Consider the following 27,438-nt stretch of genomic DNA (forward strand, 5'->3'; position numbering starts at 1 on the left):
TCCGCCCAGAGCACTGTCCTCTTGGGTTTGCACAAAAATCACGAAGGAGCCCATTCAAAATGCCAACCAGAGACTGGGGCGGGGGCCTCAGAGCCCATTCTGAGAAACCCAAGGAGTGGAGGGCCCAAATCCCTGCACAGGCTGTGCCATCTCGGACAACTCAATTGACCGCTCTGGGCCTCAGTTTCCTCATCCCTAAAATGGAGCCACGTTCGCCTCCGAAGATTGCACTGAAGGTGAAATGACATCCCACACGGCGCCCGGCCCACAGGAAGCCGCAGGAAGGGGGCTGCTGTTTGTGTTGACCTTTGGGAAGGGTCTCCTACCGCAGCTCTGCCCCGTGGAGCGAGGAGAAGCCCGGAGCGGTGGGGCGCCCGTGGGGCGCCTGCAGGCCGCTGCGCCCAAGCAGGCCCCTGCCTCTTCCCGCCCACCCCGGCCCCGAGGCCCGGGCAGGACTGGAACCGGACGCGGCAGGATGTCCGCAGAGCCCGAGGGCGCGCTCCGCCGGCGGGCTGGCAGCGGCGGGGACAGCGGGCGCGACCCGAGCGCCGCCCGCGCGGGGCACGCGGCTCCAGCCCGCCTGTGCGCGCGCTCGCCTTCCCGCCCGGCGCGCGCCGCAACCTCAGCCCCGCGGCCCCGCCCGAGCGCCCCGCGCCCCCGCTCGCGGGAGCACACGCCGCGTGCCCGCGACTCCGGCCCGCGGGAGCGCGCGCCGCCGGCCTCCTACCTTCGCGCGTCGCCGCCGCCGCCGCGGTGTCCGAGCGGGTCGGGCCGGGCGGGGGCAGGGGGCGGAGCCTGCTCCCGACCCGCCCGCCTCCCCGCCTCCCCGGGGCAGAGGGCGCGCCCCGGGGCGGGGCGGGACCCGGCAGGTCCTTGTGGCGCTTACTTTGCACGGGCACTGGTTGAGGGCTTCTCCTCGATCGCAGTTACTGCTTCCCACAACCCAGCAAACAGGGACTATTAGCCTCGTTTTGCATAAGCGGGAAACTGAAGATGAAGCAATCGTGCCAGGTCTCGCAGCTGCAGATGCAGAGCAGAATCGGAACCCAGAACGGCTGCAGTTCCACTGGGGCTCGGCGTGCTTCCTGGCCTTAAAGGCCTTCAACTCCTAAATTCTGGCCTCGGCCCGACGCCCAGCTAGCCTGGGGGAGCACTCGCCCGCCCCCCCTTGGAGCCAGTGTAGCAATACCGAGGCTTCAGTATTGACCTGTAGGTGAGGTCTTCCGGCCTCAGTTTATCTATCTGTGAAATGGTGGAACACCGCCTGCTGTCCAGTCCTTCTCACAGGCTCATGCGCCTCCCCCGGCTGGGATGGGATAAACCCAAAGCGGAAACCCTGCGTTAGAGACATAACGGGGATGTCGTTTCTATTGTAAGGTACCTTAGGCTCCACCGGCCTCCCTCTGTTCTTGAAGGCAAATCATCCATGTCAAAGGGGTAAGCTGGTCTGAGTCTCCAGCGCTGAGGGAGGGTTGTGCTTTGTTTGAAAAAGCATGTTGTTTTATGATTTTTATATTTGGAAAACAGTTAATATCTATAAAGAACAGCAGCAGGCCATGCTTTCCTATACACCATGCTGCGTCACTTGAGATTTTGGAATGGCAGCAGATACGGCTCCTCTCTCCTTGTCCCTTACCTCCAGAGCCCAAGAAGCCCCCTGCAGGGAAGAAGATACTTTCACCTCCTCTGGAGGCCTCTGGCTCCCTACTCTGTGAGGAAGCTGGGTCCCCTGCTGTGCTGACTCAGTGGCTCAGCTCAGCCCAGCCTGCCCTATGGTCATTCAAATCCCCAGGACTGCAGTCATCCTGCCCCATAACTAAGTGGTGTCCAGTCCAGAGACCCCAAGTCCAACTACCAGAAGGGAGTTGTGCTAGGTGCTCATCTGCTCACTGAAGAGGGTTCTAAATCTGCAATTTGAGTAACTGGGAAACAAGTGACAGAGTTACCTCCCCCAAGTTGCTAGGGCCAAGAGCCTGCCTAATCCCGGTGCTAGGCTGGGATTGGACTCTGCCCACCATCAGCAAATCACATTAACCAGGAGGCTTAGATTTGGGTGTTCCGGTTAACTGGATTTGATGGATATCTTTTTTATTTTGTGGTTTTTAAGAGAGACAGAGACACAGACATCTATTTGTTGCTCTACTTATTTATGCATTTATTGATTTTTTATGTGCTCTTACCAGAGATCAAACCTGCAACCCTGGCTTATAGGGACAATGCTCTAACCAACTGAGCTACCAGGCCAGGGCGGTGTGCCGCAGAATTTTAGTAATTAGTTTATGTGTGCTGTGAAGTGAAAAAGGTTGAGAATCACTGACTTATGGAATAAAGCCCCCTCCTTGGCCTGTCATTCAGCACCTGCCATCCTATGGCTTTTTTAAAAAAAACATATCTTTATTGATTTGAGAAAAAGGGAGAGGGAGTTGAAACATCAATGATGAGTCACTGATCAGCTGCCTCCTGCACGCCCCCAACTGGGGTTCGAGCCCGAAACCTGGGCATATGCCCTGACCAGGAATCGAACCATGACCTCCTGGATCCTAGGTGGATGCTCAACCACTGAGCCACGCCTGGCAGGGCCATACTATGGCTTCCTTAATCCATGTGAAGGGAATGGGAACTTTCATGTGTCAAGCATGGTCTTATGTGCCAGCCCTGTGGGCAGCACTGCTCAAGCAGATCAACTTGATTAGGAGCATCAATGCTGGAGCCAGACTGTTTGGGTTCCAATCCCACCTTTGTCACTCAGCAACTATGCGACTTTGGGCAAATTACATAATCTTACCGTCCCTTAGTCTCATCATTTGTAAAACTGGGATGATGAAATGAGTTTTATGTTGAGTGCACAGAACAGAGCCTAGCACAGAGTAAGCATTATATAATAGCTACTATCAACATAAAGGGGAAAGTAAGGCCCAAGTGAGCATGTTAAGTGACCTCCCAAGGCCATACAGCCATTAAATCTGTCCAGATTCCTTTCTCACACTGACTTCTACCTCAAATACCCTTCACTCACCTCTCCTATCGGTTATCCACTGCTGCAGAACAATACTACCACAAACTTAGCAGCTTAAGTCAACTCACTCAGCCCAGCTGGCGTGGCTCAGAGGTTGCGCACCGACCTATGAACCAGGAGATCTCCATTTAATTTCCAGTCAGGGCACACGCCCAGGTCTTGTGCTCAATCCCCGGTATCCCCAGTAGGGGGTGTGCAGGAGGCAGCCCATCAGTGACTTTCATCACTGATGTTTCTCTCTCTCCCTCTCCCTTCCTCTCTCTGAAAAAAGAAAAACAAAACAAAATCCAACTCACTTACTGTTTCTATGGCTTAGGATGCTGGGCTCAGCTTAGCTGGAGTCACTGCACAGCTGCAATCAAGGTGTTGGGGCTCATCTGAAGGATCAGCAGGGGAAGGATCAGTTTCAAGCTAACATGCTTTGGCAGTGTTTGCTTCCTTGCTGACCGCTGGACTAAGAGCTTCAGCTTCTGGTTGTCTGTCTGCCTGCTCTTGTCACTGACCTTCCAACTAGAGCAGCTCACACAACATAGCAGCTTGCTTCTTTAAAGACAGATGTTATAATCTCGTGTAATCTAATCATGGAAGCAACATCTAGTCCTCTTTGCCTTGTTCTATTGGTTAGAAGTCACAGGTCTAGCCTACACTCAAAGCTTACACAAGGGTGTGACCACCAGGAGGTGGGGATGGTGAGGGCCACCGAGAGTCTGCCTGCCACACCTCTGTGTATCCAAACCTTCCCACTGTATAGAGAACAGCTCAGGCCTCACAACCCTCAAACCAGTGCTCACCTCCTACCACCATTTTAGCCACTCCCCCCACCAATTTGGAAACCGCCATCAGGGGTATCATTGAAGAGATGCTGGATTCGGTATGGGGGTGTTTCCTGGGGATCTTGGTCCAGTAACAGTTTTTTGCACTTGGTGATGGAGAGCCCCAAACTGTGCCTTGCCCCCCACATACTCAAGGTGCTTCTCAGGTTTGATTCTTAATAACTGTTTCTTCTCAACTGACTCACCATTACCATAATGAGTAATGATACTGGGGATATTACCTGATTAAGGTCCAACTACAGGTTGTGCACCTGCTAGCACTTTATATGCCTCATCTGAGTGACACTTAGGTCAAGGAAGGAGCCTGTGGTCACACATCTAACCAGAAGACAGCCTAGCCCCAAAGCCCAGGTCTGTCTCCAGAACCAAGTGCTTACCTTCCATGGCATGTGCTTCTAATGAAGGGACTCCTCTAGGTCTAAACTTCCTTATTCTCAGCCTCCAAGCACTCCGAAGGATGGGACGTAATGGGAAAGAGACATAAAAGCTTTCCCTCCTGAGAATCCTCTGATGCAATTTCCTTACCTTTACTCAAAGGGCACAAGGACCCTCAATTCTAATTTTCTTGGCCCTCTCTCTCCTGAGTGGCTATTTCCATAATTGAAAATAAAAACTACACTTTTCTTACAGAATCCTCAGGCGAAGTGCTGTGGACTTTTTAAATTATATTTTTTGGCCTCCATGTGCCTGTATGCCCTTAGTATTTAGGGAGATGCTTCCACGGGGAGGGATTGGTGCAGCAGGGGTCCTCTCCCACATTAGAAGGCAAGACGACCAGAATGTTCCAGAATGGCAAAGACTGTACTCCTCTAGGTGCATAGGAGAGAAGTGACTGGTTGCCCTAGGGCAACAGGGTCAATTTCTCTCATTTTGGCCAACCTGACACCCTGGCCCAGACTTTAAATCTGTACATGTGATCGATGGTGAGAGGTGGCTATGAGCTAGCTGTAGCATCCTGGATGGTTTATGGGCCATGCCACCAAAAACAGGTTTGTCTTTGACATACACTGACAGAAGTAAAAATATTTATTTTTTTATCTTAGAAATCTGGTCCCACAAAACGGCCAATACTTTTTTCAGTTCATAATCTTGACCCTTCAAAAAAGAAATCTTTCAATTAAGAGGTAAAGTATGTTGATAAAAGCAATTTTAGAGGTTGCTCAGATAAAATTATTTCTTATAAACCAGCAATACAGGCAACCCTAGAGTTCAGGCAGAGCTCTCTGTCAGTCATGTACAGTCCATGAAGGAAAAAAGAGGCTGTCTGCAAACAAGGCCCTTCAGAAACCAAGGAAACTCCAGTCCACCAGGAACTGTACCATGAGCCTGTGAACCCACAGAGCAGCCAGTGGACAGGAAGGCCGAACTCCCCACCTCCAAGAGAGCACCTTCCACTTTCCTGCCCAAACGCTGTTCCACCCGGCTTCCAGCGCCTGCCGTGGCCCTGCATGGCCTACCTTGCCTGGAAGACATGGAAACCAGGCCATGTAGCTGGATGAAAGCCACTGCCCGCAGCTCAGAGCAGTGCCTGCGGCCAGAAGTGAGGACAGCTTTCAGAGGCCCTGCTGGGACATATTGCAGGAACAGTCTCTTTTGCAAAGATAACAAGTTAGTGCAGATCAGCACATGAGCAAAGCATATTAAAAATTTTAGAAAGCTGGTTAACACTCTCAATTTCCCTTCTGATTGTCTGTTCAAGCTGCAGCCTATAAACCTGCTAGAAGTCGGGAAGGAAGCCCTCCTCGAAGGTGCCTTGCCGGAGTAGCTGTAGCCAGTGGGAGTGCAGAAAGCTCCCCTTGCACACAGCGATCCCATGACGCCTGTAATCCCTGAGAAGGGCTGATGTGAATCCAGGCAGCACACTCAACCCCTTCTTTTGCTTTTGGGGGCCTGTGTTTATTATGGGTCACTGTGATGGAAGAAGTAGTCTCAGAGTCTCTCTCACGTCAAGAGGATAGACAGGGACAGGGATCCTGGAGCTTTTCCTCTCCTGTGTTTGGTTGCACACTTGAGTCCCAGGAAACACTGTGACATGCCCCTTGACTGCCTAGCATGCCCCATCCGTGGAATCAGGCAAGGAGAGGAGCAAGTCATGCCCGGAACAGGCACAGGCTGGCCAGGGGCACTCCGACCTCCTTCCTTCGGCCCAGGAGAGGCCGCTCCTTTCCAGAAGTTGTATGAGAATAAGAGTTGTGCTCAGGTCAGAACTGGACCCAGTCTGTGCCTGGCTGAGTCTGGCTGGAAGTTGCCCTGTAAGGGGAAGACAGGGAGGGGTGGGAGGGTTTAGATGTTTGAAGATACAGAGCAGATGAAAGGTGGTTTCTCTGTGGACAAAAAGAACTCTAAGAAGTCAGCCCCTGAATATTCTAGAGCAGAGGCCAGCAAACTATAGCGCAGGGACCAAATCTAACCCCCTTTAATTACAAAGTTTTATTGGTATACAGCCATGTCCATTCATTTACACATTGTCTGTGGCTGCTTTTGAGCTGCAAGACCTGAACTGAGTAGTTGGAGCAGAGTCCATATGGCCTGCAAAGGCTAAACTATTTGCTATCTGGTCCTTCATAGAAATGTGTGCTGACTCCTGTCCTACAGCCTGTCCACATAAACAATGACGCAGTAGGATTTGAGCATCCTGGCCCCAGGTAAAGGCTTAAAATTTTATGAGTCAGAGAAGGCAAGAGACCTTGCCTCAGGTCCCATAAGGATGGGCCAAGGTTAGAACCCAGGTTAACTCTCAGTCCAGTGTTCTGGAGTAGCTGGGGGCAGGGGGGGAGAAGGAGGTACTGGGGATAAGCCACAGCACTTGGTGAGGTGGTTTAAAGGCCAGAAAGAGTTGCACAAAGTGGCTCCAGCCCACCTAGCAGTGGAGAGCAACCAAAAGCCTTCATGGAGAGAAATGCACAACCCAAGCAGGTGTTCTGGGGCTCTGTCCCCTGGCCCAAGCCCCACCACAGAGAATGTGACTGTCCTCACCCTGTGGATTTTGCGAAGTCTCCCCAGATGTCGGTGCTGGCAGCAGTGGCAGGTGTGGGCTGTGGCCAGGACACAGTGGCACCTCCTACTGATGTCCCCAAGTCCGATGGGTAGGAAGAAAAGAGGAGACAGGAGTCAGAGATCTTTTTGGTTGTCTCAATGACCCTGATATCAGTCTTATAATCCCAGGTGGCTGAGAAAGACACACGCAGAGACGTGCTTTTGGGCAACATAACACCACAAGTTGCCACATTTCTACCATTTTCTCCCGAGCCCTTGAGGGCTCCTGGAGAAAAAGCAGAAAGCTACCACCTACAAGGTGGAGGGGAGGGGGCTAGTGAAGGGTGGGCCACAAACCATCTGTCATGCATGTCTGAAGCTGACCCTGCTATTAACGGTTTTTGTTGAAAATCTGTTTAAAATTTACGATCTCCTGCCCTGGCTTCTTGAATGGAAAATGCCCACTCAAACTGCAAGGTCATCTTCATATGAAGCCCTCAGTCCAGTGTCCACATCAACCAGCTAAGAACACTGTGTGTCAGACACGCGCGAAGTCCCGGGAGCCAAGCTAGCTAGGGGCGCAGTCCAGGAGAGGCACCGCAGAAGCCGCTGTCTGAACCTCTTCACCGAGGCAGGTGGCATAATGGGGCCTCAGTGCCTGCTTCTGTGCTGTCCGGGCACCTCCCCAGACAGTGCTGCCAACAGTCCCTTCTGAAGTCCCAACTGTCCCTGTGCCTGCCACCCTCCTCTGCCTTCCTACCAATTTGTTATTTCTAATCTGCTCTGGGCTGGGAGACCAGATAAAACTCAGGCCCTTGTCAGTTTAGTTTTACAGTTCACATGCTTAACAGCCATTATCTCAATGGAACCTCACCACAGTGCCTGGGGGAGGACATGCCAGCACCTGCTGTGTGACTTTCTGCAGGTCACTAACTCTCAGTTTCCTTATGTCTAAAATGGAGACAAGAACAGTGACTACTTCAGAGGACTGTTTGAAGATTAAATAAATTAATTTAAATGGAATGCTTCGAACAGGCCCAGCACACAGTGACGATAATGATGACAATGTTAATAAAATGAGGGCTAACAAATGTGAGAACTTACAATGTTCATAAGGGCTATACACGGACTATCACATTTGATCCCTACAAAAGACCTATACTGTAGGCATCATTACTACCCTATCCTACAGAGGAGAAAGCTGAGGCACAGAGAAGTGGCAATTTTTTGAATATCACACTCCTGGTAAGCTAGAATGTGAACTCAGCCAGTCTGTTTTTGGAGCATATGGTAAATAAATGTCAGCTAATCATGACTCTTATTACCCAACACCATTTACTTTGTAGACATGCTAACTGCCTTTCCTTCACATTAGCACATAAGTCCTTGAGAGCAGGGACTTGGTGTTATACTGACAGTATCCCCAAGGCCTAAAATGCTACTTGGCACACAGCAGGTCCTTCATATTATCTGTTAAAAATGCACCAGCAACCAAGGGAAAGCCTAAGACAGTGGCTCTCAGACCTTAGTGCACGTACAAATAATGTTTAGAACACAGACTCCTGGCCCCATCCCAAGCAATGTCCAGGTAGATGTCCTGTGACCTCACTGAGAGCCAATGTTTAAAGAATAATTCCTGGGTAGGGTGGGGTGGGGTAGGGGGCTCGCTGCCTGCTGCTCCCGCCACTCCTCTAGGCTGGGTGTTCCCCACAGGGCTGAAGTTTGAAGCCTGACCTCTAGAGAGAGGAACCCTTTACCCAGTGTGGGCAGGATCAGCTCTGCTGGGCTCATCTTCCAGTTGGTCACATACAGCTACTAAATGACAGATAAATGAGTGAAGGAGGGAAAGCCATGGGCCCTAGCTGCCGGTAGGAAGAGGAGCTCACAGGTACAGACCTGGCAGCAGGTTGTCACCCCCAAGCACTGACCTGAACTGGGAGCAACTGTTGGCTGGGCAAGGGATCCCCCTACAGACAACTGCTCCCCAGGGGGAGGGATGAGGGTGGAGGTTTTCGGCCCTGGGGGTGGGGGGAGCAGGCTCAGTCCTCCTGTGCTGGCGGGCCGGGCTCGCGGAGTCCCAGCTGCTCCTTCCTTCTTCTTCATGTTCTAGAGAGAGGAGAGGAATGTGAACCAGTCAGCACTGCTATCGGAAAACCCCACAGGAGGGCCAAGGTGACCCCCAGGACAGAGGGTCAAGACCTGTCCAACACCTTCCTTGTTACAAGATATATTCAATGTGTCACAATTCTGAAGCTATCACAAACACATTTAATTTTAAAACCCAGCACCCAAATCTAATAATCATCAGGGAAAGGCAAATCAAACCTACCATGGTACACCATTACGTACCCACCAGAATGGCTAAAACAGAGAACAGCAAGTGCTGACAAGGGTATGGAGCAACCAGAACACTCATACACTGCTGGTGGAAGTGTCAGGTGGGTACACACCTCTGAAAAACTGGACATCTGACCTGATGGCCCTGCAATTCCCCTCCCAGGTACAGACCCAACAGAAATGCACACATCTGGCTCTGGCTGGGTAGCTGAGTTGGTTAGAGCGTTGTCCTGATACGCCAAGGTTGTGGGTTTGATCCTCAGTCAGGGCACATATAAGAATCAACCAGTGAATGCATAAATAAGTGGAACAACAAATCAGTGTTTCTCTCTCTCTCTCCCCCTTCCTCTCTTTCTCTAAAATCAACAAATACAAAAAAAGAAAAACAAGAAAGAGATGCACACATCTACGCACTGAAAGACATGCACTCGAAGATTCTCAGCAGTACTACTTGTAACAGCCCCATACTGGAAACTACCAGAATGTTCACCATCAGTTAAATGGGTAAATCACTGGATACATTCTCACAATGGGATATGCCACCACAATGAGAATGAGTCATGCGAGTGTCGAGGCTCTCACAATACCACATCAGTAAAAGAAAGAAGTCACACACAAAGGAGTACAAAGTGTATGATTCAATGAATAAAAGTTGAAAACAAAATCTAGGGCATTCAGTCAGGATAGTGGTTACTTGAGGTAGGTAGTTACTAGGAGGGAGCAGCAGAGGGGCCTTCCAGGGTGCTGATAACCTGCTTCTTGATCTGGGGGCTGGTCTGTGTGGGTAAATTCAGTTTTTAAAAATTCAGTAAGTTCTGCATTTACAATCTGTGCACTTTTCTGTATGCATATACTTCAATAAAACATTTTTTAAAAAAATACAGAAAAAACAAAAACCTGAGCACCAAGCATGAGCCAGAAACCAGTATGAGTTACAAAGATGAAGATGACCTGGATCCCTACTTGTAAGGAAAGCAGCGGCTTAATCAAATGCTAAAGCCACAGCCCCAACTCAAAAGCCCTCAAAGAGCTCAGTGTAAGTCCAACTATGCCAGTTTTCTCGTTCTATGACCCTGGGCAAGTCCTGTAACCTCTCCAAGCCTCAATTTCCTTGCCTGTAAAAGGGGAGAATGTTTAATTCATGTGAGAAAGTGCCGGAAAACACTACCTGGCACACAGCTGCTCAGTAAATGTTAGTTTCCTCCCAGCAAGAGAAAGAATCACATCCCAACCAGTCCACTGGATTTGACCTGCATTTTCTCTTAAGGGCCAGATGGCCAACTTCAAGGTCCCAAATCATCACTAGCACGAAGCAGAAAAGAGGAGAAAGAGATAGTAAGTAAAGAGGAAGAGTATTATTTTAGGGTTAAAAAGTTTCTTCAAAATCAAATCCATTTGGTCCTTGGTTCCCCCAAATCATTCCAACGCCACCCCTGTAGCAGATCAAGGCCAAGTCTTGGCAACCTAGTCAGTCCAGCCTGTTCCTCTTCTTGGCAGCAGCTAAGGGGGAAAAGCCAGATGCAGGGCAGCTTAGGACAAAGACACAGGGAGCCAGACCACCACCAGCAGAAGGTGCTCATGACTCCTCGTGCCCATCTTGATGCCTCCCTGCCCACAGCACCCCCAAAGCTTCCTTACTCAAGGTGCAAGGCCAAGCTGCAGCTTGGAACAGGCACACTGACACACACTCTAACAGCCAGGACAAAATTGCCAGCTCTGGTAACAAGTGACTGAAGTTCCTCTTCAATTCAAAGGCTTTGCACATGCTGTGCCCTCTGCTTCAACCCCCCTTTGACCCTTCCTCCCTCTTTACAGGCCGCTTCTTCCAGGAAGCCTTCCTTGAATCACCTAACTCTGGGCTATATGCCTTTTCTCTAGGAACTCACGGCACTAAGGACATCCCTACGTCATAGAACCTCTCCTGCCATGTTGTAATCACATCGTGACTTGCCCATCTTGGCTCCACTCTGAGAGGACAGCAGTGCCCTTTCATTTATGCCCCCATGTAGTTCCTGGAACAAGGTAGCTGGTCAATAAACATCTGCTGAGCTGAGAGAACTGAATTGTGAGAAAGAACGATGGGCTCTGGGCTGGGCTTGGTGTGGTGGCCACAAGTATCATCTGATCATGACAATACAGTCAAGCAAGGGCGGGACTCACCGCAATGTTGAGCTTGATGGTCTGACCCTCCTTGAAGCCTAGGTCCAATTTGGGGCCTTGGTCTGGGTTCTGGGCTTGTTTTGCAAATTCGCACTGCTGTTTCACCCACCTGGGGAGAGGGAGACCAAGGTGAAGAAGAGACCAGTTGCCCTGCAGTCACACACTCACTTCACTACCTGTCATCAGTCCAGGACGAGGCTTTTATTTCAGCAGGTGGTAGAGAAGCGCAGACTTGGGAGTTAGGCCTGAATTCAAATCCTGTCTGTGACACTTAAGAAGCTGCATGCATATCAGTTTCCACATCAGCAAAATGGGTTGACCAGTCTATAAGTCTTAAAGCGAGCTATGGAAATTCAATAGGCTCACCTATGTGGAGGGTCCTAATGCTGGTCTTCACTAAATCTGAGAACTTGGCCTTCTACTCCCAGCACTTGGCATGAGAACTAAGGTAAGAATTCCATCCCTAACCCCTACCCCAGGGTGCATGAAGTAGATGGTAGGACAAGACAGATGCTAGGAAGGAGAGAACAACACAAAGGTCCCCCACCTTCCATAAAACACCCATCCAGTAGCCACCCGGTGCAAGGGCACCAGCACAGGCAAGAGCCAGAGAGGCCTCCATGTGAATGGCCACGTCTTCCCCACTTGCCGGAAGCCAGAGGTGGAGGCTTGCAGATGGCAGGGAGCAGTCTTTCCTACCCTGCCTTTTAGCTCAGAAAGGACCACCAGGGCATCTCCTGGGTGGCCTGGGAAACCAAGCACCACTTACTACATCACAGAGGAACAGGCCCAGAAAAGCCACAGAAGCCTGACAAGGACTCTGGCTGCTCAGGGGCTGGTAAGGGAAGAAAGGTGACCCTTCAAAGTCTGGGCTAGCTGAATGGGGTAGCAGAGATGGGCTTCAAGAAAAGGACATGACTTCAAAGCAGAGACGAGGCTTGGCAGAATGCAGAGAAGCCAGCCTGTCCTAAAAGAGGGGGCATGAGCACATGTGTCTGGAACCACTCACTTGAAATGGTCCTGCAATGCAACATTGAAGTCAAAGGCATCACCTCGGTCCCCAAAGCCAAGTCCAATAAACGCCCGTCGTCCTAGAGGATAACACATGATCAGTCCCACTTAGAGGCAGAGGAAACTTTCTCACAAGGAGGAAGCACCAAAGCCCCCGCATACCATTTTCATCTTCGATGCGGATAACGAAGTACCTGCTGGAATCCGTCACGCTCTCCACGGCTGTGCCAGGAAACTGATCCACTGGGGCCTGAGCAAAGAGCTCCCCTGAAAACACAAGACAGGGTGAGCCCTGAGCCCACTCTAGCCTGATGTTTCTACCATCTTACTGGGGCCTTTTACCCATGAGGCAGATGGGCAAACCCTACTCTGGGATTCAAATCAAATCCATTCTGGCTGAAGGGAAGACACAGGAATATAACCAACGCAACGTTTCAGTCAGAGGTGGCTTAGTTTTAGTATTTTTCATTTAACTGCCAAACACTTGAAAATCAAATTACACATAAAATAATCCAATTTCTGGCTTCTCTTAAAATCAAAGCTGTACAATGCTGGGCCTCCATTCCTACAGAATGATGGGCTGGAGCTGCTGGCCACCCATTCCATCTGCCTCACCCATTTACATTACTTGCCTACACCGAGGGCCCTGGAGCAGGCGGGCCTGGTCCAGGTATATCACAGCTTCAGAAAAGACTTGGTACCTGAGGCAGGACTGTAGAGCAGCCAGTGAACCCAGTGGAAAGCAGGGAGAAAGTTTTTGCACCCACAGAAGAATCTGAAGCAGGCTGATTTAATCTCAGAGAAGAGCAAGAGTGATTGGTTTTAAAAGGAGTCTTTGTGAAATGCAGCCTCTTGTCAACTATGCTCTCCAGGGTGCAGTGCGACACATAGCTTTTGTGAGGATTTGTGACTGGCATCACTTCCTCATGTGCTGATCTTTGTTGGTGCTTTAAGTATCTAACCAAATATTTTCTACTGAAACCTGTGGTTTAGCGGTGACTGAGCTGAATCAGAATCCGTGGGCCTACAGTCTGTAGCTTCTTGTTAATTTCTCTGCCCCTCCCCTAGTTTGGTACCTGGGGATCCGGGACTCACCTGGATGTCTTCAACCTGCAACAGTGGTTCTCGATCAGGTATGATTTTACTACCCCCTCCCGCAAGGGACATCTGGCAATGTCTGAAGATATTTTTGGTTGTCACAACTTGGAGGATGGGGGGCTACTGGCATCTAGTAGGTAGAGGCCAAGGATGTTGCTAAATATCTTAAATTTGACTTGACAGCCCACAACATTCACCTGGCCCCAAATATCACTAGTGCTGAGGCTGAGAATCCTTGGCCTAGAGTGATTGGAAAGTGAGAGTCATACATGACCCAGTGGGCATGACCCCAAACTAAGAGCATCCTGGGCGAGGCTCAGCCCTGAGCAGTGGCTGGCTGCTACAGTAGGTGGTTACCGTAAAGTCAGTTCCCAAGGCCGCCAGAAAACAGGTGTTGCCGTTCCCTTGTGACACTACCTGGGACATCCCAGCAAACCTCACAGAGTTCTCTGGCCTCACCATGGCAGCTATCTCTTCTAACTCCTCTGCAGACAATACTCACCCTGCCAACCCCATGCTCCAGAACAAATCAATGCTTTGGGTCACCTTGTAGTTCACAAAGCAATTCTGGATGAGTTTCCAACAACCTGGTGAAGTAGGAACTAATGTGATCCCTATTTCAACAAAAAGGAGGCCAAGGCGCCAGAGGTTATGTAACTCACTCAAGGTCCCACAGCTCAGACACAAATGACACAGTGCTGAGAATTCATTTGCCTATGAATCTTTGCTCTTTGTTCTACTCCATGAAGGAAAATTTCTACATATTAGAAAAATAGATGACCAAATGCCAAGGCACCTGACCAAGCAGGCACTGTGCCTGATCCCTGCTCTGGGGGCTGGGCTATTCCAGGCCATGCTGCCCTCCACAGCCTACCCAGAGGGACTGGTGGCACAGGACTTCCAGAGAGATTTCCCCAAAAGTGCCCTTTGCCAGCTTACCCCACCACCACCCAGCCTGGCTTCTCCTCTCACCACAGAAAGAGCTAAGGAGACAGTTTCCAGCTCTTTCAGTTAATGGACGTGGTCAGTCTGGGGAGTTACCACTTAGTTGATCAACAGAATCCCTAAGAACCTGAGCTAGGCGGCAGAGGGCTGTGCGTCTTCACTCAGCTTATCTCAAGGCAACCTCTGGGGCTTCTCACTTGGGACCAACCTGTAGGTCTCCTCTCCTTGGCCTCCAAAATTAGCTTCTTCTTAAGTACCCCCCCCAAACAGATGCTTGGCAAGAAATATTCCCTTAATGCTTATGGACATTGGTTACTAAAATTAAAGGTGGGGAAATGGAGGTTTAAAGGTACACGAAGGTCTCTGATTTCCAGGACAGGTTCCCATGACCCCAGAGTGGCCCAATCAGGCCTGGGCTGCCTTTCCCTTCAGAGTGGGAGGCCGGCACCTCAGCCCCAAGCAGGCCTCCCTTGTCTTTACCTGAGGTCCTGTCCTCCAGCTTGATGTAGGCCACCTGCCCTTTTGCAGTGATCCGCAGCCGGCCACTCCATGATGGCTGGTCCAGCTGCCACTCCGCAGCCCTAAGGGGACAAAAACCACTGAGCCTCTCACTCCATTACTCCAATGCTGGGGGTGGGGACAGGAAGGGCACGTAGGCTGCTTGCTCTAGACCAGGGGGGTTGGCAAACTTTCTGTAAAAAGTGTCACATGACCTCTGTCATGACTACTGACTCTGTGATTTACCAGTGAGGGCAGTCCTACCCGTACATGAGTGTATTGGTGCTTTAAGGGTTGTAACCAAATGGTCTGAGTGTGGCTGTATTTCAGTGAACTTTGTTAACATCGAAATCTGAATTTCATATAATTTTCACATCATGAAATAGTCTTCTTTAAAAAATTCCACAACTATTTAAAAATGTAAAAACCATTCTTAGCTTGTGAGCCATACAAAAACGCAGTGGTTCACAGTTGGCCAACCTCAGTTCTAGGTTATAGAGACCTTCTCTGAAGTAGGACTCCCAGTTTTCTTTCTGTAGAGGAAGTAGCTCCTGGGACCTGTTTGTTTAGGACATTGCTAGGCAGCGGTGGCCAGAGTGACCATTTGGGACCACTGAGATCAACTTGGAGGAAAACCAGAGAGGGGAGCAATCCTTAGTCGAGAGCAAGAGCACACATGAGGAAAGTGAATGGGTGCTGGAGAAACATATGCTCAAAGGCATCCTAGGCAGAAAGAAACCCAGGAAACCATGGACCTATCACAAACTTTTAAGCATTAAGTTCACATTTTAGTTCTAAGAAGCTCAGTAAAACCCCCAAATAGCAAGAACCTTGGGTGTTTCCACAATACTTTCCTTGGAAATCCCTAAGCATATGCCAGGACTCTGAGAGGCACCATAACTGTGGAACAGGTTCTTTGGAAGGCCATACATATGCAGACTCTCAATTCACAAGTCAGCAGACTTAGTTTCAGTTCCTCTTACTAGGGCAGCAGGCCTTAGATTCAGGCTAAGCAGGCTCTGAAGTTGAAGGGCAAAGGCCGGCACTTTCCTCTATGCCAAATCAGCCAGCCCTGACACTTGGTATCCTCACTTTCTAGGGGTCCAAGGAGGACCAAACCTAGCCTACTGAAGGGGATGGGGTTGACGACCATCCCTGGTTTGGTGGCCCATCTCCAGTCTGATGAGAGAAAGCAAATGTGTTTTTGTTACTGGAACTATTGGTGCTTCCTTTTTAATCTTTTCTGTTAATCCTTACCCAAGGATATTTTTTCCGTTGATTTTTTAGAGTGGAAGGGGGGGAGGAAGGGAAGGAAGGGGGAAGGGAGGGAGAAAAGGGGGCAGAGAGGGGGGTGGGAAAGAGAGACAGAACATGGATGAGAGAGAGACACATCAACTGGCTGCCTTCCGAATGTGCCCCAACTGGGGCTGGGGATCAACCTCCAACCCAGGTACGTGCCCTTGACTGGGAACTGAACCTGGGACCCTTCCGTGTGCAGGTGGATGCTCTAACCACTGAGCAACACTGGCCAGGGCCCTATTGTTGTTTTCATACTACTTTAAAGTTATGCCACGGGTGTAGCAGGTGTTCAATAAAATATCTGTTCACTACAAAATCGGCTATGAGCCAGTGTTAACACAACAGGAAATTAACAAGAAGCCGAATCTGTCAACATTCCATCATTCTTGTGGCCGGGGGCCAATCCTGAATTCCGTATTTCTAAATAACTTGGACAAACACTGCCTTCAAGAGCCACCCCTCCCAGCCCCCCCCCCCGACCCCCCCCACCCCACCCCCGACCCCACCCCACCCCCTCAAGTGGCACAAAATAGCCATAGGCCGGGTTGTCTGTTATCACGTACATCTTTTTTTTTCTTTTAATATTTTTCGTCTTCTTTTGATAGGTAATACATACACATGGCAACAATGCAAACAGTACAAAAAGGTATACAGTAAAAGGAAGTCCCTTTCAACGGCCCACCCCCACACCCAGTGCCCGTCCCGTGCCCCTGTCGCGGGCCAGCTCCCTTCCAGATACTCTACAAATGTGTGTTCATTCGTCTCAAGAACATTTCACCAGAGAAGCGCGGCCGGGTCCTGCCAACTGCCACAGGCAGTGAGAAGAGCGAAGCCCCCGCACGGGGAGCGGGGCAGGGAGGGGTCCCTGGGCTTCCGCCACCAGCTTAAGGCGACCCGGGACCGGTCCTACTCGCCGGTTCTGGGCTCCCTTCCTTCCTCGCCAGGATTTCCGCCTGGGAAAGGTCCCCTCCCCCTTAAGGCTTTTCAAGGACCCCTTCCAAGGCCATCTTTTGAAAGAAAAAAGTCTGTGACACCACGACTCCCGACCACTTTTAGGGGACCTGGAAGCCTACCGGGTCCCCAAGCGCGAGACAAGGCTTATAACGCCTTCCTCGCCACTGGGGGCCGGCGCGTCGGACCGAGGCGGCCGAAAGCCTGGGCGTCGCTCCCGGCTCTGGCCTCCAACCGGGGGACCCCGCAGCATCACCTTAACGTGCCCCCGCCCCCGCCCCTCAACTGGCCGGGGCCGTCCTCCGCTCCCCCAGTGGGCGTGTCGGGCGGCGGGAAGGGGTTTAGTCGGGGTTAGCTTGGCCCGGCGGCGGGCGGTCACCTGTAGCCACGGTTGGTGGCCCTCGGCGGGATGCGGTAGACGTGGACCTCCGGCTTGACACACAGCACCGACTCGTACTCGCCCTCCTCCATCTCGATGCCCGCGGCCCGCCAGACTTCCTGCTCCTTTCCAGCCGGGGGCGGGGGGACCGGAAGCGGCGCGACTCTATGACCCCGCCCCCAGTCAGGCTAGAGCGGCGGCTCGCGGGCCTCAGCGCCCGCGCGCCCCCTGCTGGAAGCCCTGGCTCAAGCCATGCGGCGGGCGGACCTGGGGAGAACCAGGGCGCTCTGGGGACTTCACCCTCCCACCAGGCATACAGACTCCACCTTACCTGGCTGTGGGTCATCCCTGTGGCCTCAGCACTTACATCTGCGGCCCAGTTGGCTGAGATTCAAAGCTGTAGCGACTTACACAGCTCGCCCTGAAGACTCTTTCAGCCTTTGCCTCCTCCTTCTGACTCTGACTCTACTGAGGCTTCTCCTGCAGAAATCCTTACCTGACCCACCATCTCAGTGGGGTCCCCCTCCCCAGCCACCCTTATCCTAGCCCACCATGTGCCCAGGGCCTCCTGTGGCTTAGACTCAACAGAGGGCTGTATTCAAAGCAGCAAAGTTTAGAAATACAAGTGTGATCCTGAGTAAAGAAGCCCCACTTAAAGTGGAGCCAGGAGGTGATGGCAAATGGGAAGATGGACCCTTCCGACGCTCCAGCTCCCCATCCCACCCAGTGGGAATAGAGTGAAGGCCATCTGTGAGAGCTTGGGAGCCTGGCCAGCTCCTCCATCTAAGTGAGGCTGACCAGAAACTGCTTCTAGCTGTGAGCCTGGATTGTGGGAGCAACAGGGATCAGCTGCCTCCCCCATACCCCCTACCAGGGATGGAGCTCACACTGGGGCATGTGCCCTGACTGAGAATCGAACCAGCAAACCCCAGGTGCATGGGGAGACCCCCAACCAGCTAAGCCGCGCTGGCAGGGCTCCGCCAATGGACTTTCCTTCAGAGCACCCCTTCCCAACTGCCTCCTTTTTCTCTGGAAAGTAAGGTTCTTCTCCTTTGTTTGCTAGACTTGCCTATAGTTTTTTGCTTTAGCATGCTTGTCCTGAATAAACCCTTTTTTTTTTTTTGCTGGTAAGGATAACTGGCTGTTTTATTTTTAGGTCACCATAAGTAATTTAAAAAGAACCCTGGTCTTAACTTGAATTTCTCACAGAATGTTATAGGGGGTATAAGATCTAACCATAGTTAGGTTCTCAAAATCCTTTCCCCTCCTCTGCTACACTCTCATTCATTCCACAAATATTTATTGAGTGCTTACAGTGTGCCAGGTCCAATGTGGGGCACAGATGATCCCAAATCTCCGATTCACTTAATATTCCCAAACTTTCTCCACCCCCTTCTCCCCTCTGCTCTCTCTCTCCTTTTGCTCACTCTGTAAAAGCTCTTTGTTCTAGGAATGATCTAACCTCTTGAAATAAAAAAAAATTTTTTACTATGTTTTTATTGAGAGAGGAAGGGAGAGGGAGAGAGAAACATCAATGATGAGACAGTCATTGATCAGCTGCTTCCTGCACGCCCCCGAATGAAGATCAAGCCTGCAACCCGGGCATGTGCCCTGACCGGGAATAGTACCTCGAGCTCCTGGATCCTAGGTCGATGCTCAACCACTGAGCCACGCCTGGCCAGGCCGAGTCCTTGTTGCCAATTCTCTTGAGTATATATCTAGAAGTAGACTTGCTGGGCTATATGATATTTCTACGTTTAGCTTTTTGAGAAACCATTTTACATTCCCACCAGCAGAGAACACTGGTTTGATGTGCCTCACCAAGGGCGCTTCGCCAGGAAATGCTATTTTTCATTTCCTTTCTAACAGCCATCCAGGAGGGTGTGAAGTTAACCTCTCTTTATGTGAACTGACTTAACTTCTAATTTCAACTCTGCTTACTACCCTAATTCTCTACAGCAAAGAAGTTGAGAAATGACCCAGAAAAATGAGGTTTCTCCCTCCTAGTTCTTTGGTCCTGTCATTTTCTCAGCGTCATGGAGTGGCAAAGACAGAACTCCCCTTAGAAGGTGGAGAGGGAGAGCTATTGAGGGGAGGGGAGGGGAGGGAAGAGCACACTCCCACATGGACAATCTTATCCCCTCCCATTCTCATCATTGCGCTTGTGCCTGCCTTTCCACTACACTGTGAGCTTCTTGGATGTAGGGCCCTGTCCCTGCCACCTGTGGACCCCTGTATTCAGCAGCACAGGGCCTGGCACAGGGCGAGCGCTCAATGAATGAATGAGAAAGTGTGTGCTTGTGCGTGTGCCTGTGTGTGTGCGTGTGCATGTGCGTGTGTGTATACAATTGGCTGCATCCCAAAGCCAAGCAGCAATTTGGGGCTAGGCCACCGTGTGTTCTCTTTCACACTCCGACTCCTTGCATCAGTATGTGCCCAGCACACAGGGAAAAATAGGGTATCCCAGGAGTAAGGCACCTGGGCCCATTGAGTCAGAGAAACTTCCAGCTGTGAGAGTACCTAGATGTAGCTCTTAAGAGCTGAGCTTTGGGATAATGTCTACCATCAGCACCAAGTTCCCTCGCTTCCACTCGGAAGCCAAGCAGTGTGAAGGTGGCCCACGGTGACTGCTTTGGGCCTTGCCACGAGCTGCCACAGGTATGGAAACCTGCCTCTCGTGAACCACGAAGAGAATTACCACTCTGCGCCGCAGCAGCTAAGTCTTACAGTGTGTTCAGAGCATTTTCAGTTCAGTTCACTCTAACAAAAACAGGCATTGAGCACCTACCAGATGCCAGGTGCTGGGTGCCGAGGCCACAGAGGTGAGGCCCACCCTGCTTTTGCCTTCACGAAGCTCAAGGACCGGAGGAGACGCAGAGGAAAATTCATCTGCAATGCAGAGTGAAAAGTACTGGGAGGGAGCAGAGAGAGACCCCATTCAGCCTGGGGGCAGTCGGGGAAGGCTCTCAGGAAGAGGTCATCTTGACACAATAATCCCTGTGAGGTAGGCAGTGTGAGGATTGTTATCCTCGCTGTGTCGGAGGCAGTGACGAGCCCAGGGACACTACACCGCCCTCTAGTCGGAGGAGGTCAGACAGTCCCCCGCCTTATTCTCAAACCCCAACCAAAGGCTGGACATTCCTGAAATAGGTTCCTGAACCCCTAGCTGAGGATACTCAGGCCTACCGCCCACTCACAGTTTAAGGACAGTATTTACCAAACAAACGCAATTCATCCCAGCAGGCAGAGCATAGGCCCAGACGGAGCCGTCCCATGCGTGCGGAGCGGGGCTGAGCGGGCTGTACAGTCTCCCTGAGATTCCTCCGGCTGCTTGCCGGCAGGTACAGGGCCACGGTGGGGTTTGATGTGAGCAGCTTTCCTTGGTGGCCTCCAGAAGTGTATATTATAGTCCACTTAGCATCTTCCTCCGTTGTATTTTCCTAGCGTCATAGACATTTCTAAGAGAAATCCCCCCATTTCTCAGGTGGGGGAAGCACTTATCAAGGGTACCCAAACGATCTTGAAAAAGAACAGTTGATGTGTGGAATCTAAAACACAAAACAGACAAACAAGTAAAACAGAAACAGATTCATAGATACAGAGAATCTGTATCTATGGGTGACAGGGGTGAAGGGGAAGAAGACGTACTAAGCTGCAGGTATTTTTTTCAAGGCATATGGATGTAATGTACAGCACAGGAAAATAGTCAATGGTATTGTAATAATTTCTTATGGTGACAGACGGCTACTAGAATTATTGTGGTGGGGGTGGGGGGTGAGGGTCGGCTGAGGTGTTGGCTAAAGGGTGTAGGCTTTCTTTTTAGGGTGATACAAATGTTCTCAGGGTGAGGACTGCACAGTTCTGTGGATACACTAAAAGCCATTAAACTGCACGCGTTACATGAGTGAGTTGTATGTGAATTAAATCTCAGTGTAGCTGTGAGAGAAAGGGCGCCAGGTTCTCCGAATGGAGCACAGTCTATATTTGCCCCCCCCCCCAAACTCTGCCCTCAGGTTCCATGTCTTTCTGCTATCCCTGGGGCTTCTCCTTGCCCACAGTCTCAGTTTGTGAGCTCCCGATGGGGACATCGGGGGGCTGGGCGCCCTCTGGAGCCTCTGCCCACTTAAAACTTCAGCTGGTGGAATATTGGGGCCTGAGGATTCCGAGAGTGAGGCTGTGCTTTCTGAGGTGGAGAGAATGAACAATGGGGGGCGTGTTTGAGGGGTCTGGGCAGGGAGGTTCCCCCCAGATGGGTCATCCACCCCCCTGGGGCGGGAGGGCTTAGGGAACCCTAATGGGAGAGAGGCAGGGAGAACAGAGGAGCTCCAAGGAAAGAGACAGGGACTTGGTCACAGTGCTGGCTTCTTCATGCCAAGTGAGCAGCTCGGGCCTTTGGGACCCCGGAGCTGCCACCTGGGGTGCGGGGTAACCTGGGAGCAGAGGTTGTGCTTGCATTGTGGGGGTGCAAGCCTAATTGCAGGGAGGACTGGAGGGCAGACAAGGTTGGGAGGAAAGGAGGAGGGAGGGGGGGATTTTAGACAGCAGCTGTTAGGGGCTCTTTCTCTGAGCCCCTGGTAAAATGTGTGAGCCACCAGATCACCTAGTGTGTCCCCAAGGCCTGACACTGTGCCCGGCGTGGGCTCGTGTCCGTTAAACAACTGTTGACTGCATGCTCATAAGCTGCTTTTGAGACAAGATAACATGGTGGATAAAGTCTTGGGAGTGTCAGGGGCCTGCGTTTGAACCCAGTTCCTCTGCAGGCCGGCATGTGGCATTGGACAAGACACCGGGCTACTCTGAGCCTGGGTTTCCTTGTCTTTAACACAGGGCCAAACCCACTGACCTCACAGGGTGCTTAGGAGAATCCCATTTGCAAACGTGCCCAGCAACTAGAAGGCGGCTCTGGAAGAATCCCAGCAAGAGCTTCAAGGTCACACGGTCTCACTGAGGGGTAGGACTTATCCCGAGAAACTAGTTAGCCATGAAAGGGGGCCTGTGATGTACCCATAGAAATGGTGGTGATGTGGCCTCGAAGGAATTCAGAGGCTGGAGAGAGGGTTGGAGGCCGAGGTGGCTGGAAGCTTGGAAAGGAGGTGGGAGCTTGAAGGATGGGTGGGCGGCGTTGGAGAGACCCAGGAGGGGGAGGCGGCCCAGAGGCGGGGCGTCTGCGGCGTTAGGATTGCGGGAGGCCGCCCAGATGAAAGCAGAATGTCTGTGTGGGGGATGGCGGTAGGAAAGAAAATGAAGGTAGATGAGAGAGGCAGGAGAGACACTCAGGAAGGCTTTAGAAAGGGATGTGTCCAGGGCAGAGTGGGGGTGCTTTGATGAACTACATATTGTCATTGGAAACCTTAGGGTCCTCCATAGACAGATGTCCCCGACTTCTGTTCCTTAGCCCCAAGAACTACTTGAGTTTTCAACCTATAGCAGCAGCAACTGTGATGCTCTTGGGCTCTCCTGAAAATGCATGCCGGTATATTAAAGGCTCTGAGAACTCCTGCAGGACAGAGCTCACTCAATTTTAACTCAGCACGTTCCAAACACATTTGGCCTACAAGAACCTTTTTCCTGTAATTCACCTCGTGCAACTCGTATTTCAAAGAGCACCATTAGGAAATGCTGCTGTAGGGGAAAGTGCATGATTTGGGGGATCCAACAGGCCATGGTTCCAATCACCGCTCTGTGACCTAGTCAGCGTTGGACCTTGGGCAAGTCACTTGGCTTCCTAGAACTCCTTTTCCTTAGAGTCATTGTGAGAATTAGGAAACATGTGGGTAAATTGCGTGTGGTTGGCTCTCTGGTCTTGCTGTGCGCCCCTCCTGTGCCAGGCCCTGCCTCTTCCCCTGAGCCAGGGCCCCTACATTACAGGCTCCACGTGGACGGCTGGAGAGGTGGTTAGGTAATGGGCTTGTTAGAACTTTGACTGGATTTCCCCTGTGGTACCCTCGTTGGCCTTGGCACAATGGACAGCAGAAACACCCAGGTATACTCGGAGGATAGGATCAAGTCTTCAGGGGCCCAGCCAAGTCCTGGCCTGAGGACTGCCAGAAAGAGTGTTGGTGTTGAGCCTGCCATATCAGAAGTCAACCAGGTAAGGACCTGCACCTGATGTTCTAACCTCTCTACTCCCAAGGACACTTTCCCCTCCCCTGCCCAGGCTGCCTCCCCAACTGGTTTAATTAAGACTCAGCTGTAAGTGAGATAAAACCCAATTCAGACTGGAGTAGGCAGGAAGGAGAACACATCAGCTTGGGTGGCAGACTCATCTACCAGTAGACTTCAGGTATGGCTGGATCAAGGTGCTAAATGAGTGTCTTTGGCCCTGCCTTCCTCGGTGCCATTCCCAGGCAGGCTGTCCCTGTAAGGTGGCAAGGATTGCCCTGGCCACTCCAGGCTATTCTCCTCCTAGCTCACATCTTCTGACTTAGCATCCCCAGCAGGAAGAGAGCCTCTTTGCAATAGTTGAAGAAAGTCTGGTATCACTGTCATTGGCCCAGATTATGTCCACATGCTTATCTGTGAATCAGTCACCATGGCAAGGCAGAGTGGCCTGGATCTCTTGGTATAATGAAGCCAGAGGTGGTACTCAGTTGGCACCCCTGAGCCCCATTGGCAGAACAGAGAAGGCAAGGTTCCCGTAAAAAGAATGCTGGCTTCTGTTACCAGAGAGATGGCGCAGGAGCAAAACAAGAATTGCCTAGTTATTGTACTAGGTGCCTTCCATGACCTTCAGCTCCCCTTATAACCTTTATTCCCAACAGCTGCTCGAGGCTTCCATCCATGCCCCTCCCCAGCCCCCAGCCTGCCCTAAGCTTTCAATGCACTTCACGGCCTCTTTCCATCAATTTCTTTAAAGTGTCAAACAGCATGAACTGAGAGCATGGAGAAGACTGTCCCCCCTATCTAGTTTCCCCAGAGCCCAAAATGTCACCATAAAAAAGGTCAACATTGCCTTGGGTTAAGTATCGCCCTCTCTCTGTAGCCTCTGATAGACATCACGGGGGCAGGGAGAGAGCCTGAAGGGAGGCCTTGACGGGAGACGGGCAAACATTCAGGGAATCCTTCACCCACCCATTCCTTTTTTCTTTTTAAAATATATCTTTATTGACTTCAGAGAGAGGAGGGGTGGGGAAGAGAGAGGGATAGAAACATCAGTGATGAGAGAGAGTCATTGATCGGCTGCCTCCTGCACACCCCCTGCTGGGGATCGAGCTCGCAACCCGGGCATGTGCCCTGACCGGGAATTGAACCGCGATCCCCTGGATCCTAGGTCGACGCTCAACCGCTGAGCCGCGCCCGGCCGGGCCCATTCCTTTTTTCAACAGCATAGTCATGGGGTCCAGTCCCGCAGCTCAGCCAGCCGTAGCCTTGGGCATGTCACTGCGCCCCTTTGAGCCTCACTGTTTATGTATGTCGTGGTCAGGACCAACTGGGTGAAATCCCTGGGGTACCCGGCACAGGCCCTGCCTCCGGGTAGGTGCCATTAGCGTTGGCGCACATCAGAATCTTCCATCATATCAGTTATCATCAAATGATTGAGCCAGGCTGTCTGGACTTGGCTGATTCAGGTGAGGCGTGGAGCCGGCTCTAAGTCACTGGCTCAAGGTCACCCAGCTGGGAGCGATAGACCAAGATGGGCATCTCAACCCAGTTTCAGAGCCTGAGCTTGAAACAGTGGAAATCGGGGAGGCCTCTCTTGGACCTCGTGAGGGTCTTCAAGTCCCCCAGGGTGCTCTGTCAAGCTGTCTTCAGCAGGAGACCCTGGTTCAGGTACTACTCTGGACCCCAGGTTTATGCCAGAGCTGTGAGTGCTGACCGACAAGCTCTCAGCTGGGCTGGCTCTGCACCCCGGCCTCTCTCTCCTCGCCCCTTGCCTCCTCCCTGCCTCTCTCCAGCACACTCCCTAGGTAGGCACAGAATCTCCCTGTCCCTGAGGCCAGGGTGATGCCCAGGGAGCGGGGGGGTATCCCTCCAGATGGGTACTCACGGCCAGCCCTTGAGCTGGCACCAAGGGCATCTTTGTTCCAGGTCATGTTTCCAGATGCTACAGGGATAAGCAGTGGGAAGGAGCCCTCATCAGCCCCAGAAGGGCCAGAGAAGAGGCCTGGACACGGAGAAGCATCTGAGGAGGGGCCTCCGGATCTCAGGACCCAGGAGCAGAGTCATCTGGAAGATGCAGGGTGAGCTGGGGGCTTCCCAGAGAGCAGGTCCAAGAGAGAATCCCTTGTGATCTACCTGGAACAAGGAGAGAGAGGAGGGAGGACTCGCGGACCAAGGCGGACCCTCCCAGTCACAGCCCCTGAACTTCTCATTCCTCGCACAAATCACACTAAATAATTATTTGTGTTTGCCTTTGTCTGAGCTCCCCCACTGGACCACAAGCTTCTGTTATGTGTCAAATTCCTCATACCTGAGGCTGTGCTTGGTGCATAGTAGATGCTCGATAAATATGTATTCACTGAATTAATAGAAGAAAGAACAAAAGAGAGGCAGAGAGACACGGAAACACCTGTTTACATGGAATTATTGTTATTATTTTCTAAACATTGCATATCTATTTTAAACTTGTCTGCAGTAAGAACGCATTCCTTTTAAAAAGAGAAAGTCAAGAGGGAGCCAGAGAAAGGTAAAGCGAAAGACTTGGGAAGCAGGAACAGTGAAGCCTGGTTAGCTGCTTAAATTCAATTGTAACCAAAACCTCTAAACAATCTCTTTTCCATGAAAAGTTGGGGGACTTCATCAAAGCCAAGTTTGAGTCCCCCAGGACACGTGCTGCATACCAGGCTGGCGGAAATATGAACCATTTCAACACATCTGCTTATATAACTTGGCAATCTGTTTAAACTGACTTAGAACCGCCTTTACGTTCATCCATTTCCAGAAATATGCCCTAAGGAAACCATTGAAGATTCAGGCAAAGCTTTATGCAGAAAAATTTTTACTATCATATCATTTTAAACACATATAGATTAGAAATGTCCATGCGCCCTAAATGTCCAAATAGAGGAAGAGTTAAGTAAATTATGATTATCTATAAAACACTGAATTCTATGCTTTCCTTAAAAAGCATGTTTATGAAATATTTTTGTCATGGGAAAAATTTAGGCTGTAACGTTCAATGAAAAAAGACTGAAAACTGTAGATGCCATATAATTTTAACTATGTATAATTATGCAGTAACTTGAAGAGGGTAATTAAATAAATCCTCATTACAAATATGCATGTATATCCATAGGAAGAAGCCTGGAGGACATCCATAGACAGACTCAAATCCTGAGCTGTCAACTTGAGCTCTGTGACTCTAGGCTCAAGTTTCTCAACCTCTCTGAATTCCAATTCTATCTGATTTTTCTTAAAAATAACAAGAAGAATATTAAGTCCCAACTCCCCTAAACATTGACATCAAAGTGTTTATGATTTAGGGAGTTCATGTCAGCCCTTCAAACATTCTCCCAGGCATTAAGTATGCACCTACGGTGTGCCTGGTCCTGTTCCTGTGCTCTGGGAACTACGAAGAAGTATAAGTATATAAAACTACGGCCCAGTCCAGGAGCTGAGGTGTCCCTTTAATTTCCCAGGAAGAAGCTGTCATCTTGCGCCCCCCAGGAAGGGCCCGAGGAGCTGCAAATAGGCCAGGATCAGACCAAGCCAGGGAGTGAGCTGGGGGTGCTGCCTTCCAGGGTCCCTGCAGCCCCCGAAGGGCTGCAGCAGGAGGGGGCAGGGAAGGAGACCAAGGACCTGCAGGGGACACAGCAGAACCCAGAGACGGTGGAGGACCAGGCCCCCGAGAGGTCCCAGGTAATGTCTGCAGAGAACCGGGCAGGAAGGCATGGAATGACTGACCCACAGGGGGATGAAGGGCCCCCTCCCTCACCCCCATTCTGGTGCACTGTGTCTGCTCCTCTGTGCCCTGGAGATGTCAAGCATGCAGTCTG

At 51.1% G+C, this 27,438-nt stretch overlaps 2 protein-coding genes across 3 annotated transcripts in view; one reads left to right on the forward strand and one right to left on the reverse strand.

The window, feature by feature from the left end:
* Positions 1-5,947: 5,947 nt before the first annotated feature.
* On the reverse strand, positions 5,948-17,607 carry NECAP2 (NECAP endocytosis associated 2). Of its 2 annotated transcripts, none has more exons than XM_016216155.2 (8): positions 17,504-17,607; positions 14,857-14,957; positions 12,496-12,600; positions 12,332-12,413; positions 11,323-11,431; positions 8,754-8,931; positions 6,826-6,910; positions 5,948-6,099 (listed from the first exon to the last, which is right to left on the reverse strand). In XM_016216155.2, exons 1-8 carry the CDS (start codon positions 17,593-17,595, stop codon positions 6,051-6,053), a joined length of 801 nt encoding a protein of 266 aa, XP_016071641.1. In that variant the 5' UTR covers positions 17,596-17,607; the 3' UTR covers positions 5,948-6,050. The 2 variants fall into 2 exon arrangements, with proteins under 2 accessions (XP_016071641.1, XP_016071632.1); XM_016216146.2 differs by having other exon boundaries at positions 6,826-6,913.
* A 5,858-nt stretch (positions 17,608-23,465) lies between these two features.
* SPATA21 (spermatogenesis associated 21) overlaps positions 23,466-27,438 on the forward strand; it is a 28,140-nt gene continuing 24,167 nt past the window's right edge. The window contains exons 1-3 of the mRNA XM_016219011.2: positions 23,466-23,594; positions 25,532-25,683; positions 27,082-27,301. Coding sequence (XP_016074497.2) covers positions 23,466-23,594; positions 25,532-25,683; positions 27,082-27,301 — 501 coding nt within the window. The remainder of the gene's footprint in view (positions 23,595-25,531; positions 25,684-27,081; positions 27,302-27,438) is intronic.

This window comes from Miniopterus natalensis, chromosome 9, assembly GCF_054644295.1.
Source record: "Miniopterus natalensis isolate mMinNat1 chromosome 9, mMinNat1.hap1, whole genome shotgun sequence".
In the NCBI taxonomy this organism is placed as follows: Eukaryota; Metazoa; Chordata; class Mammalia; order Chiroptera; family Miniopteridae; genus Miniopterus; species Miniopterus natalensis.

What these genes read in the sequence shown, in the direction of transcription:
- NECAP2 (XM_016216146.2), bottom strand. Translation starts at nt 17,595, where the DNA reads ATGGAGGAGGGCGAGTACGAGTCGGTGCTGTGTGTCAAGCCGGAGGTC. An exon ending in CCGCATCGAAGATGAAAATG is followed by an intron (nt 12,414 to 12,495) that starts GTATGCGGGGGC and finishes GTTATCCTCTAG; the next exon opens with GACGACGGGCGTTTATTGGA. An exon ending in AACAGTTGCTCCCAGTTCAG is followed by an intron (nt 6,914 to 8,753) that starts GTCAGTGCTTGG and finishes TGGGGACATCAG; the next exon opens with TAGGAGGTGCCACTGTGTCC.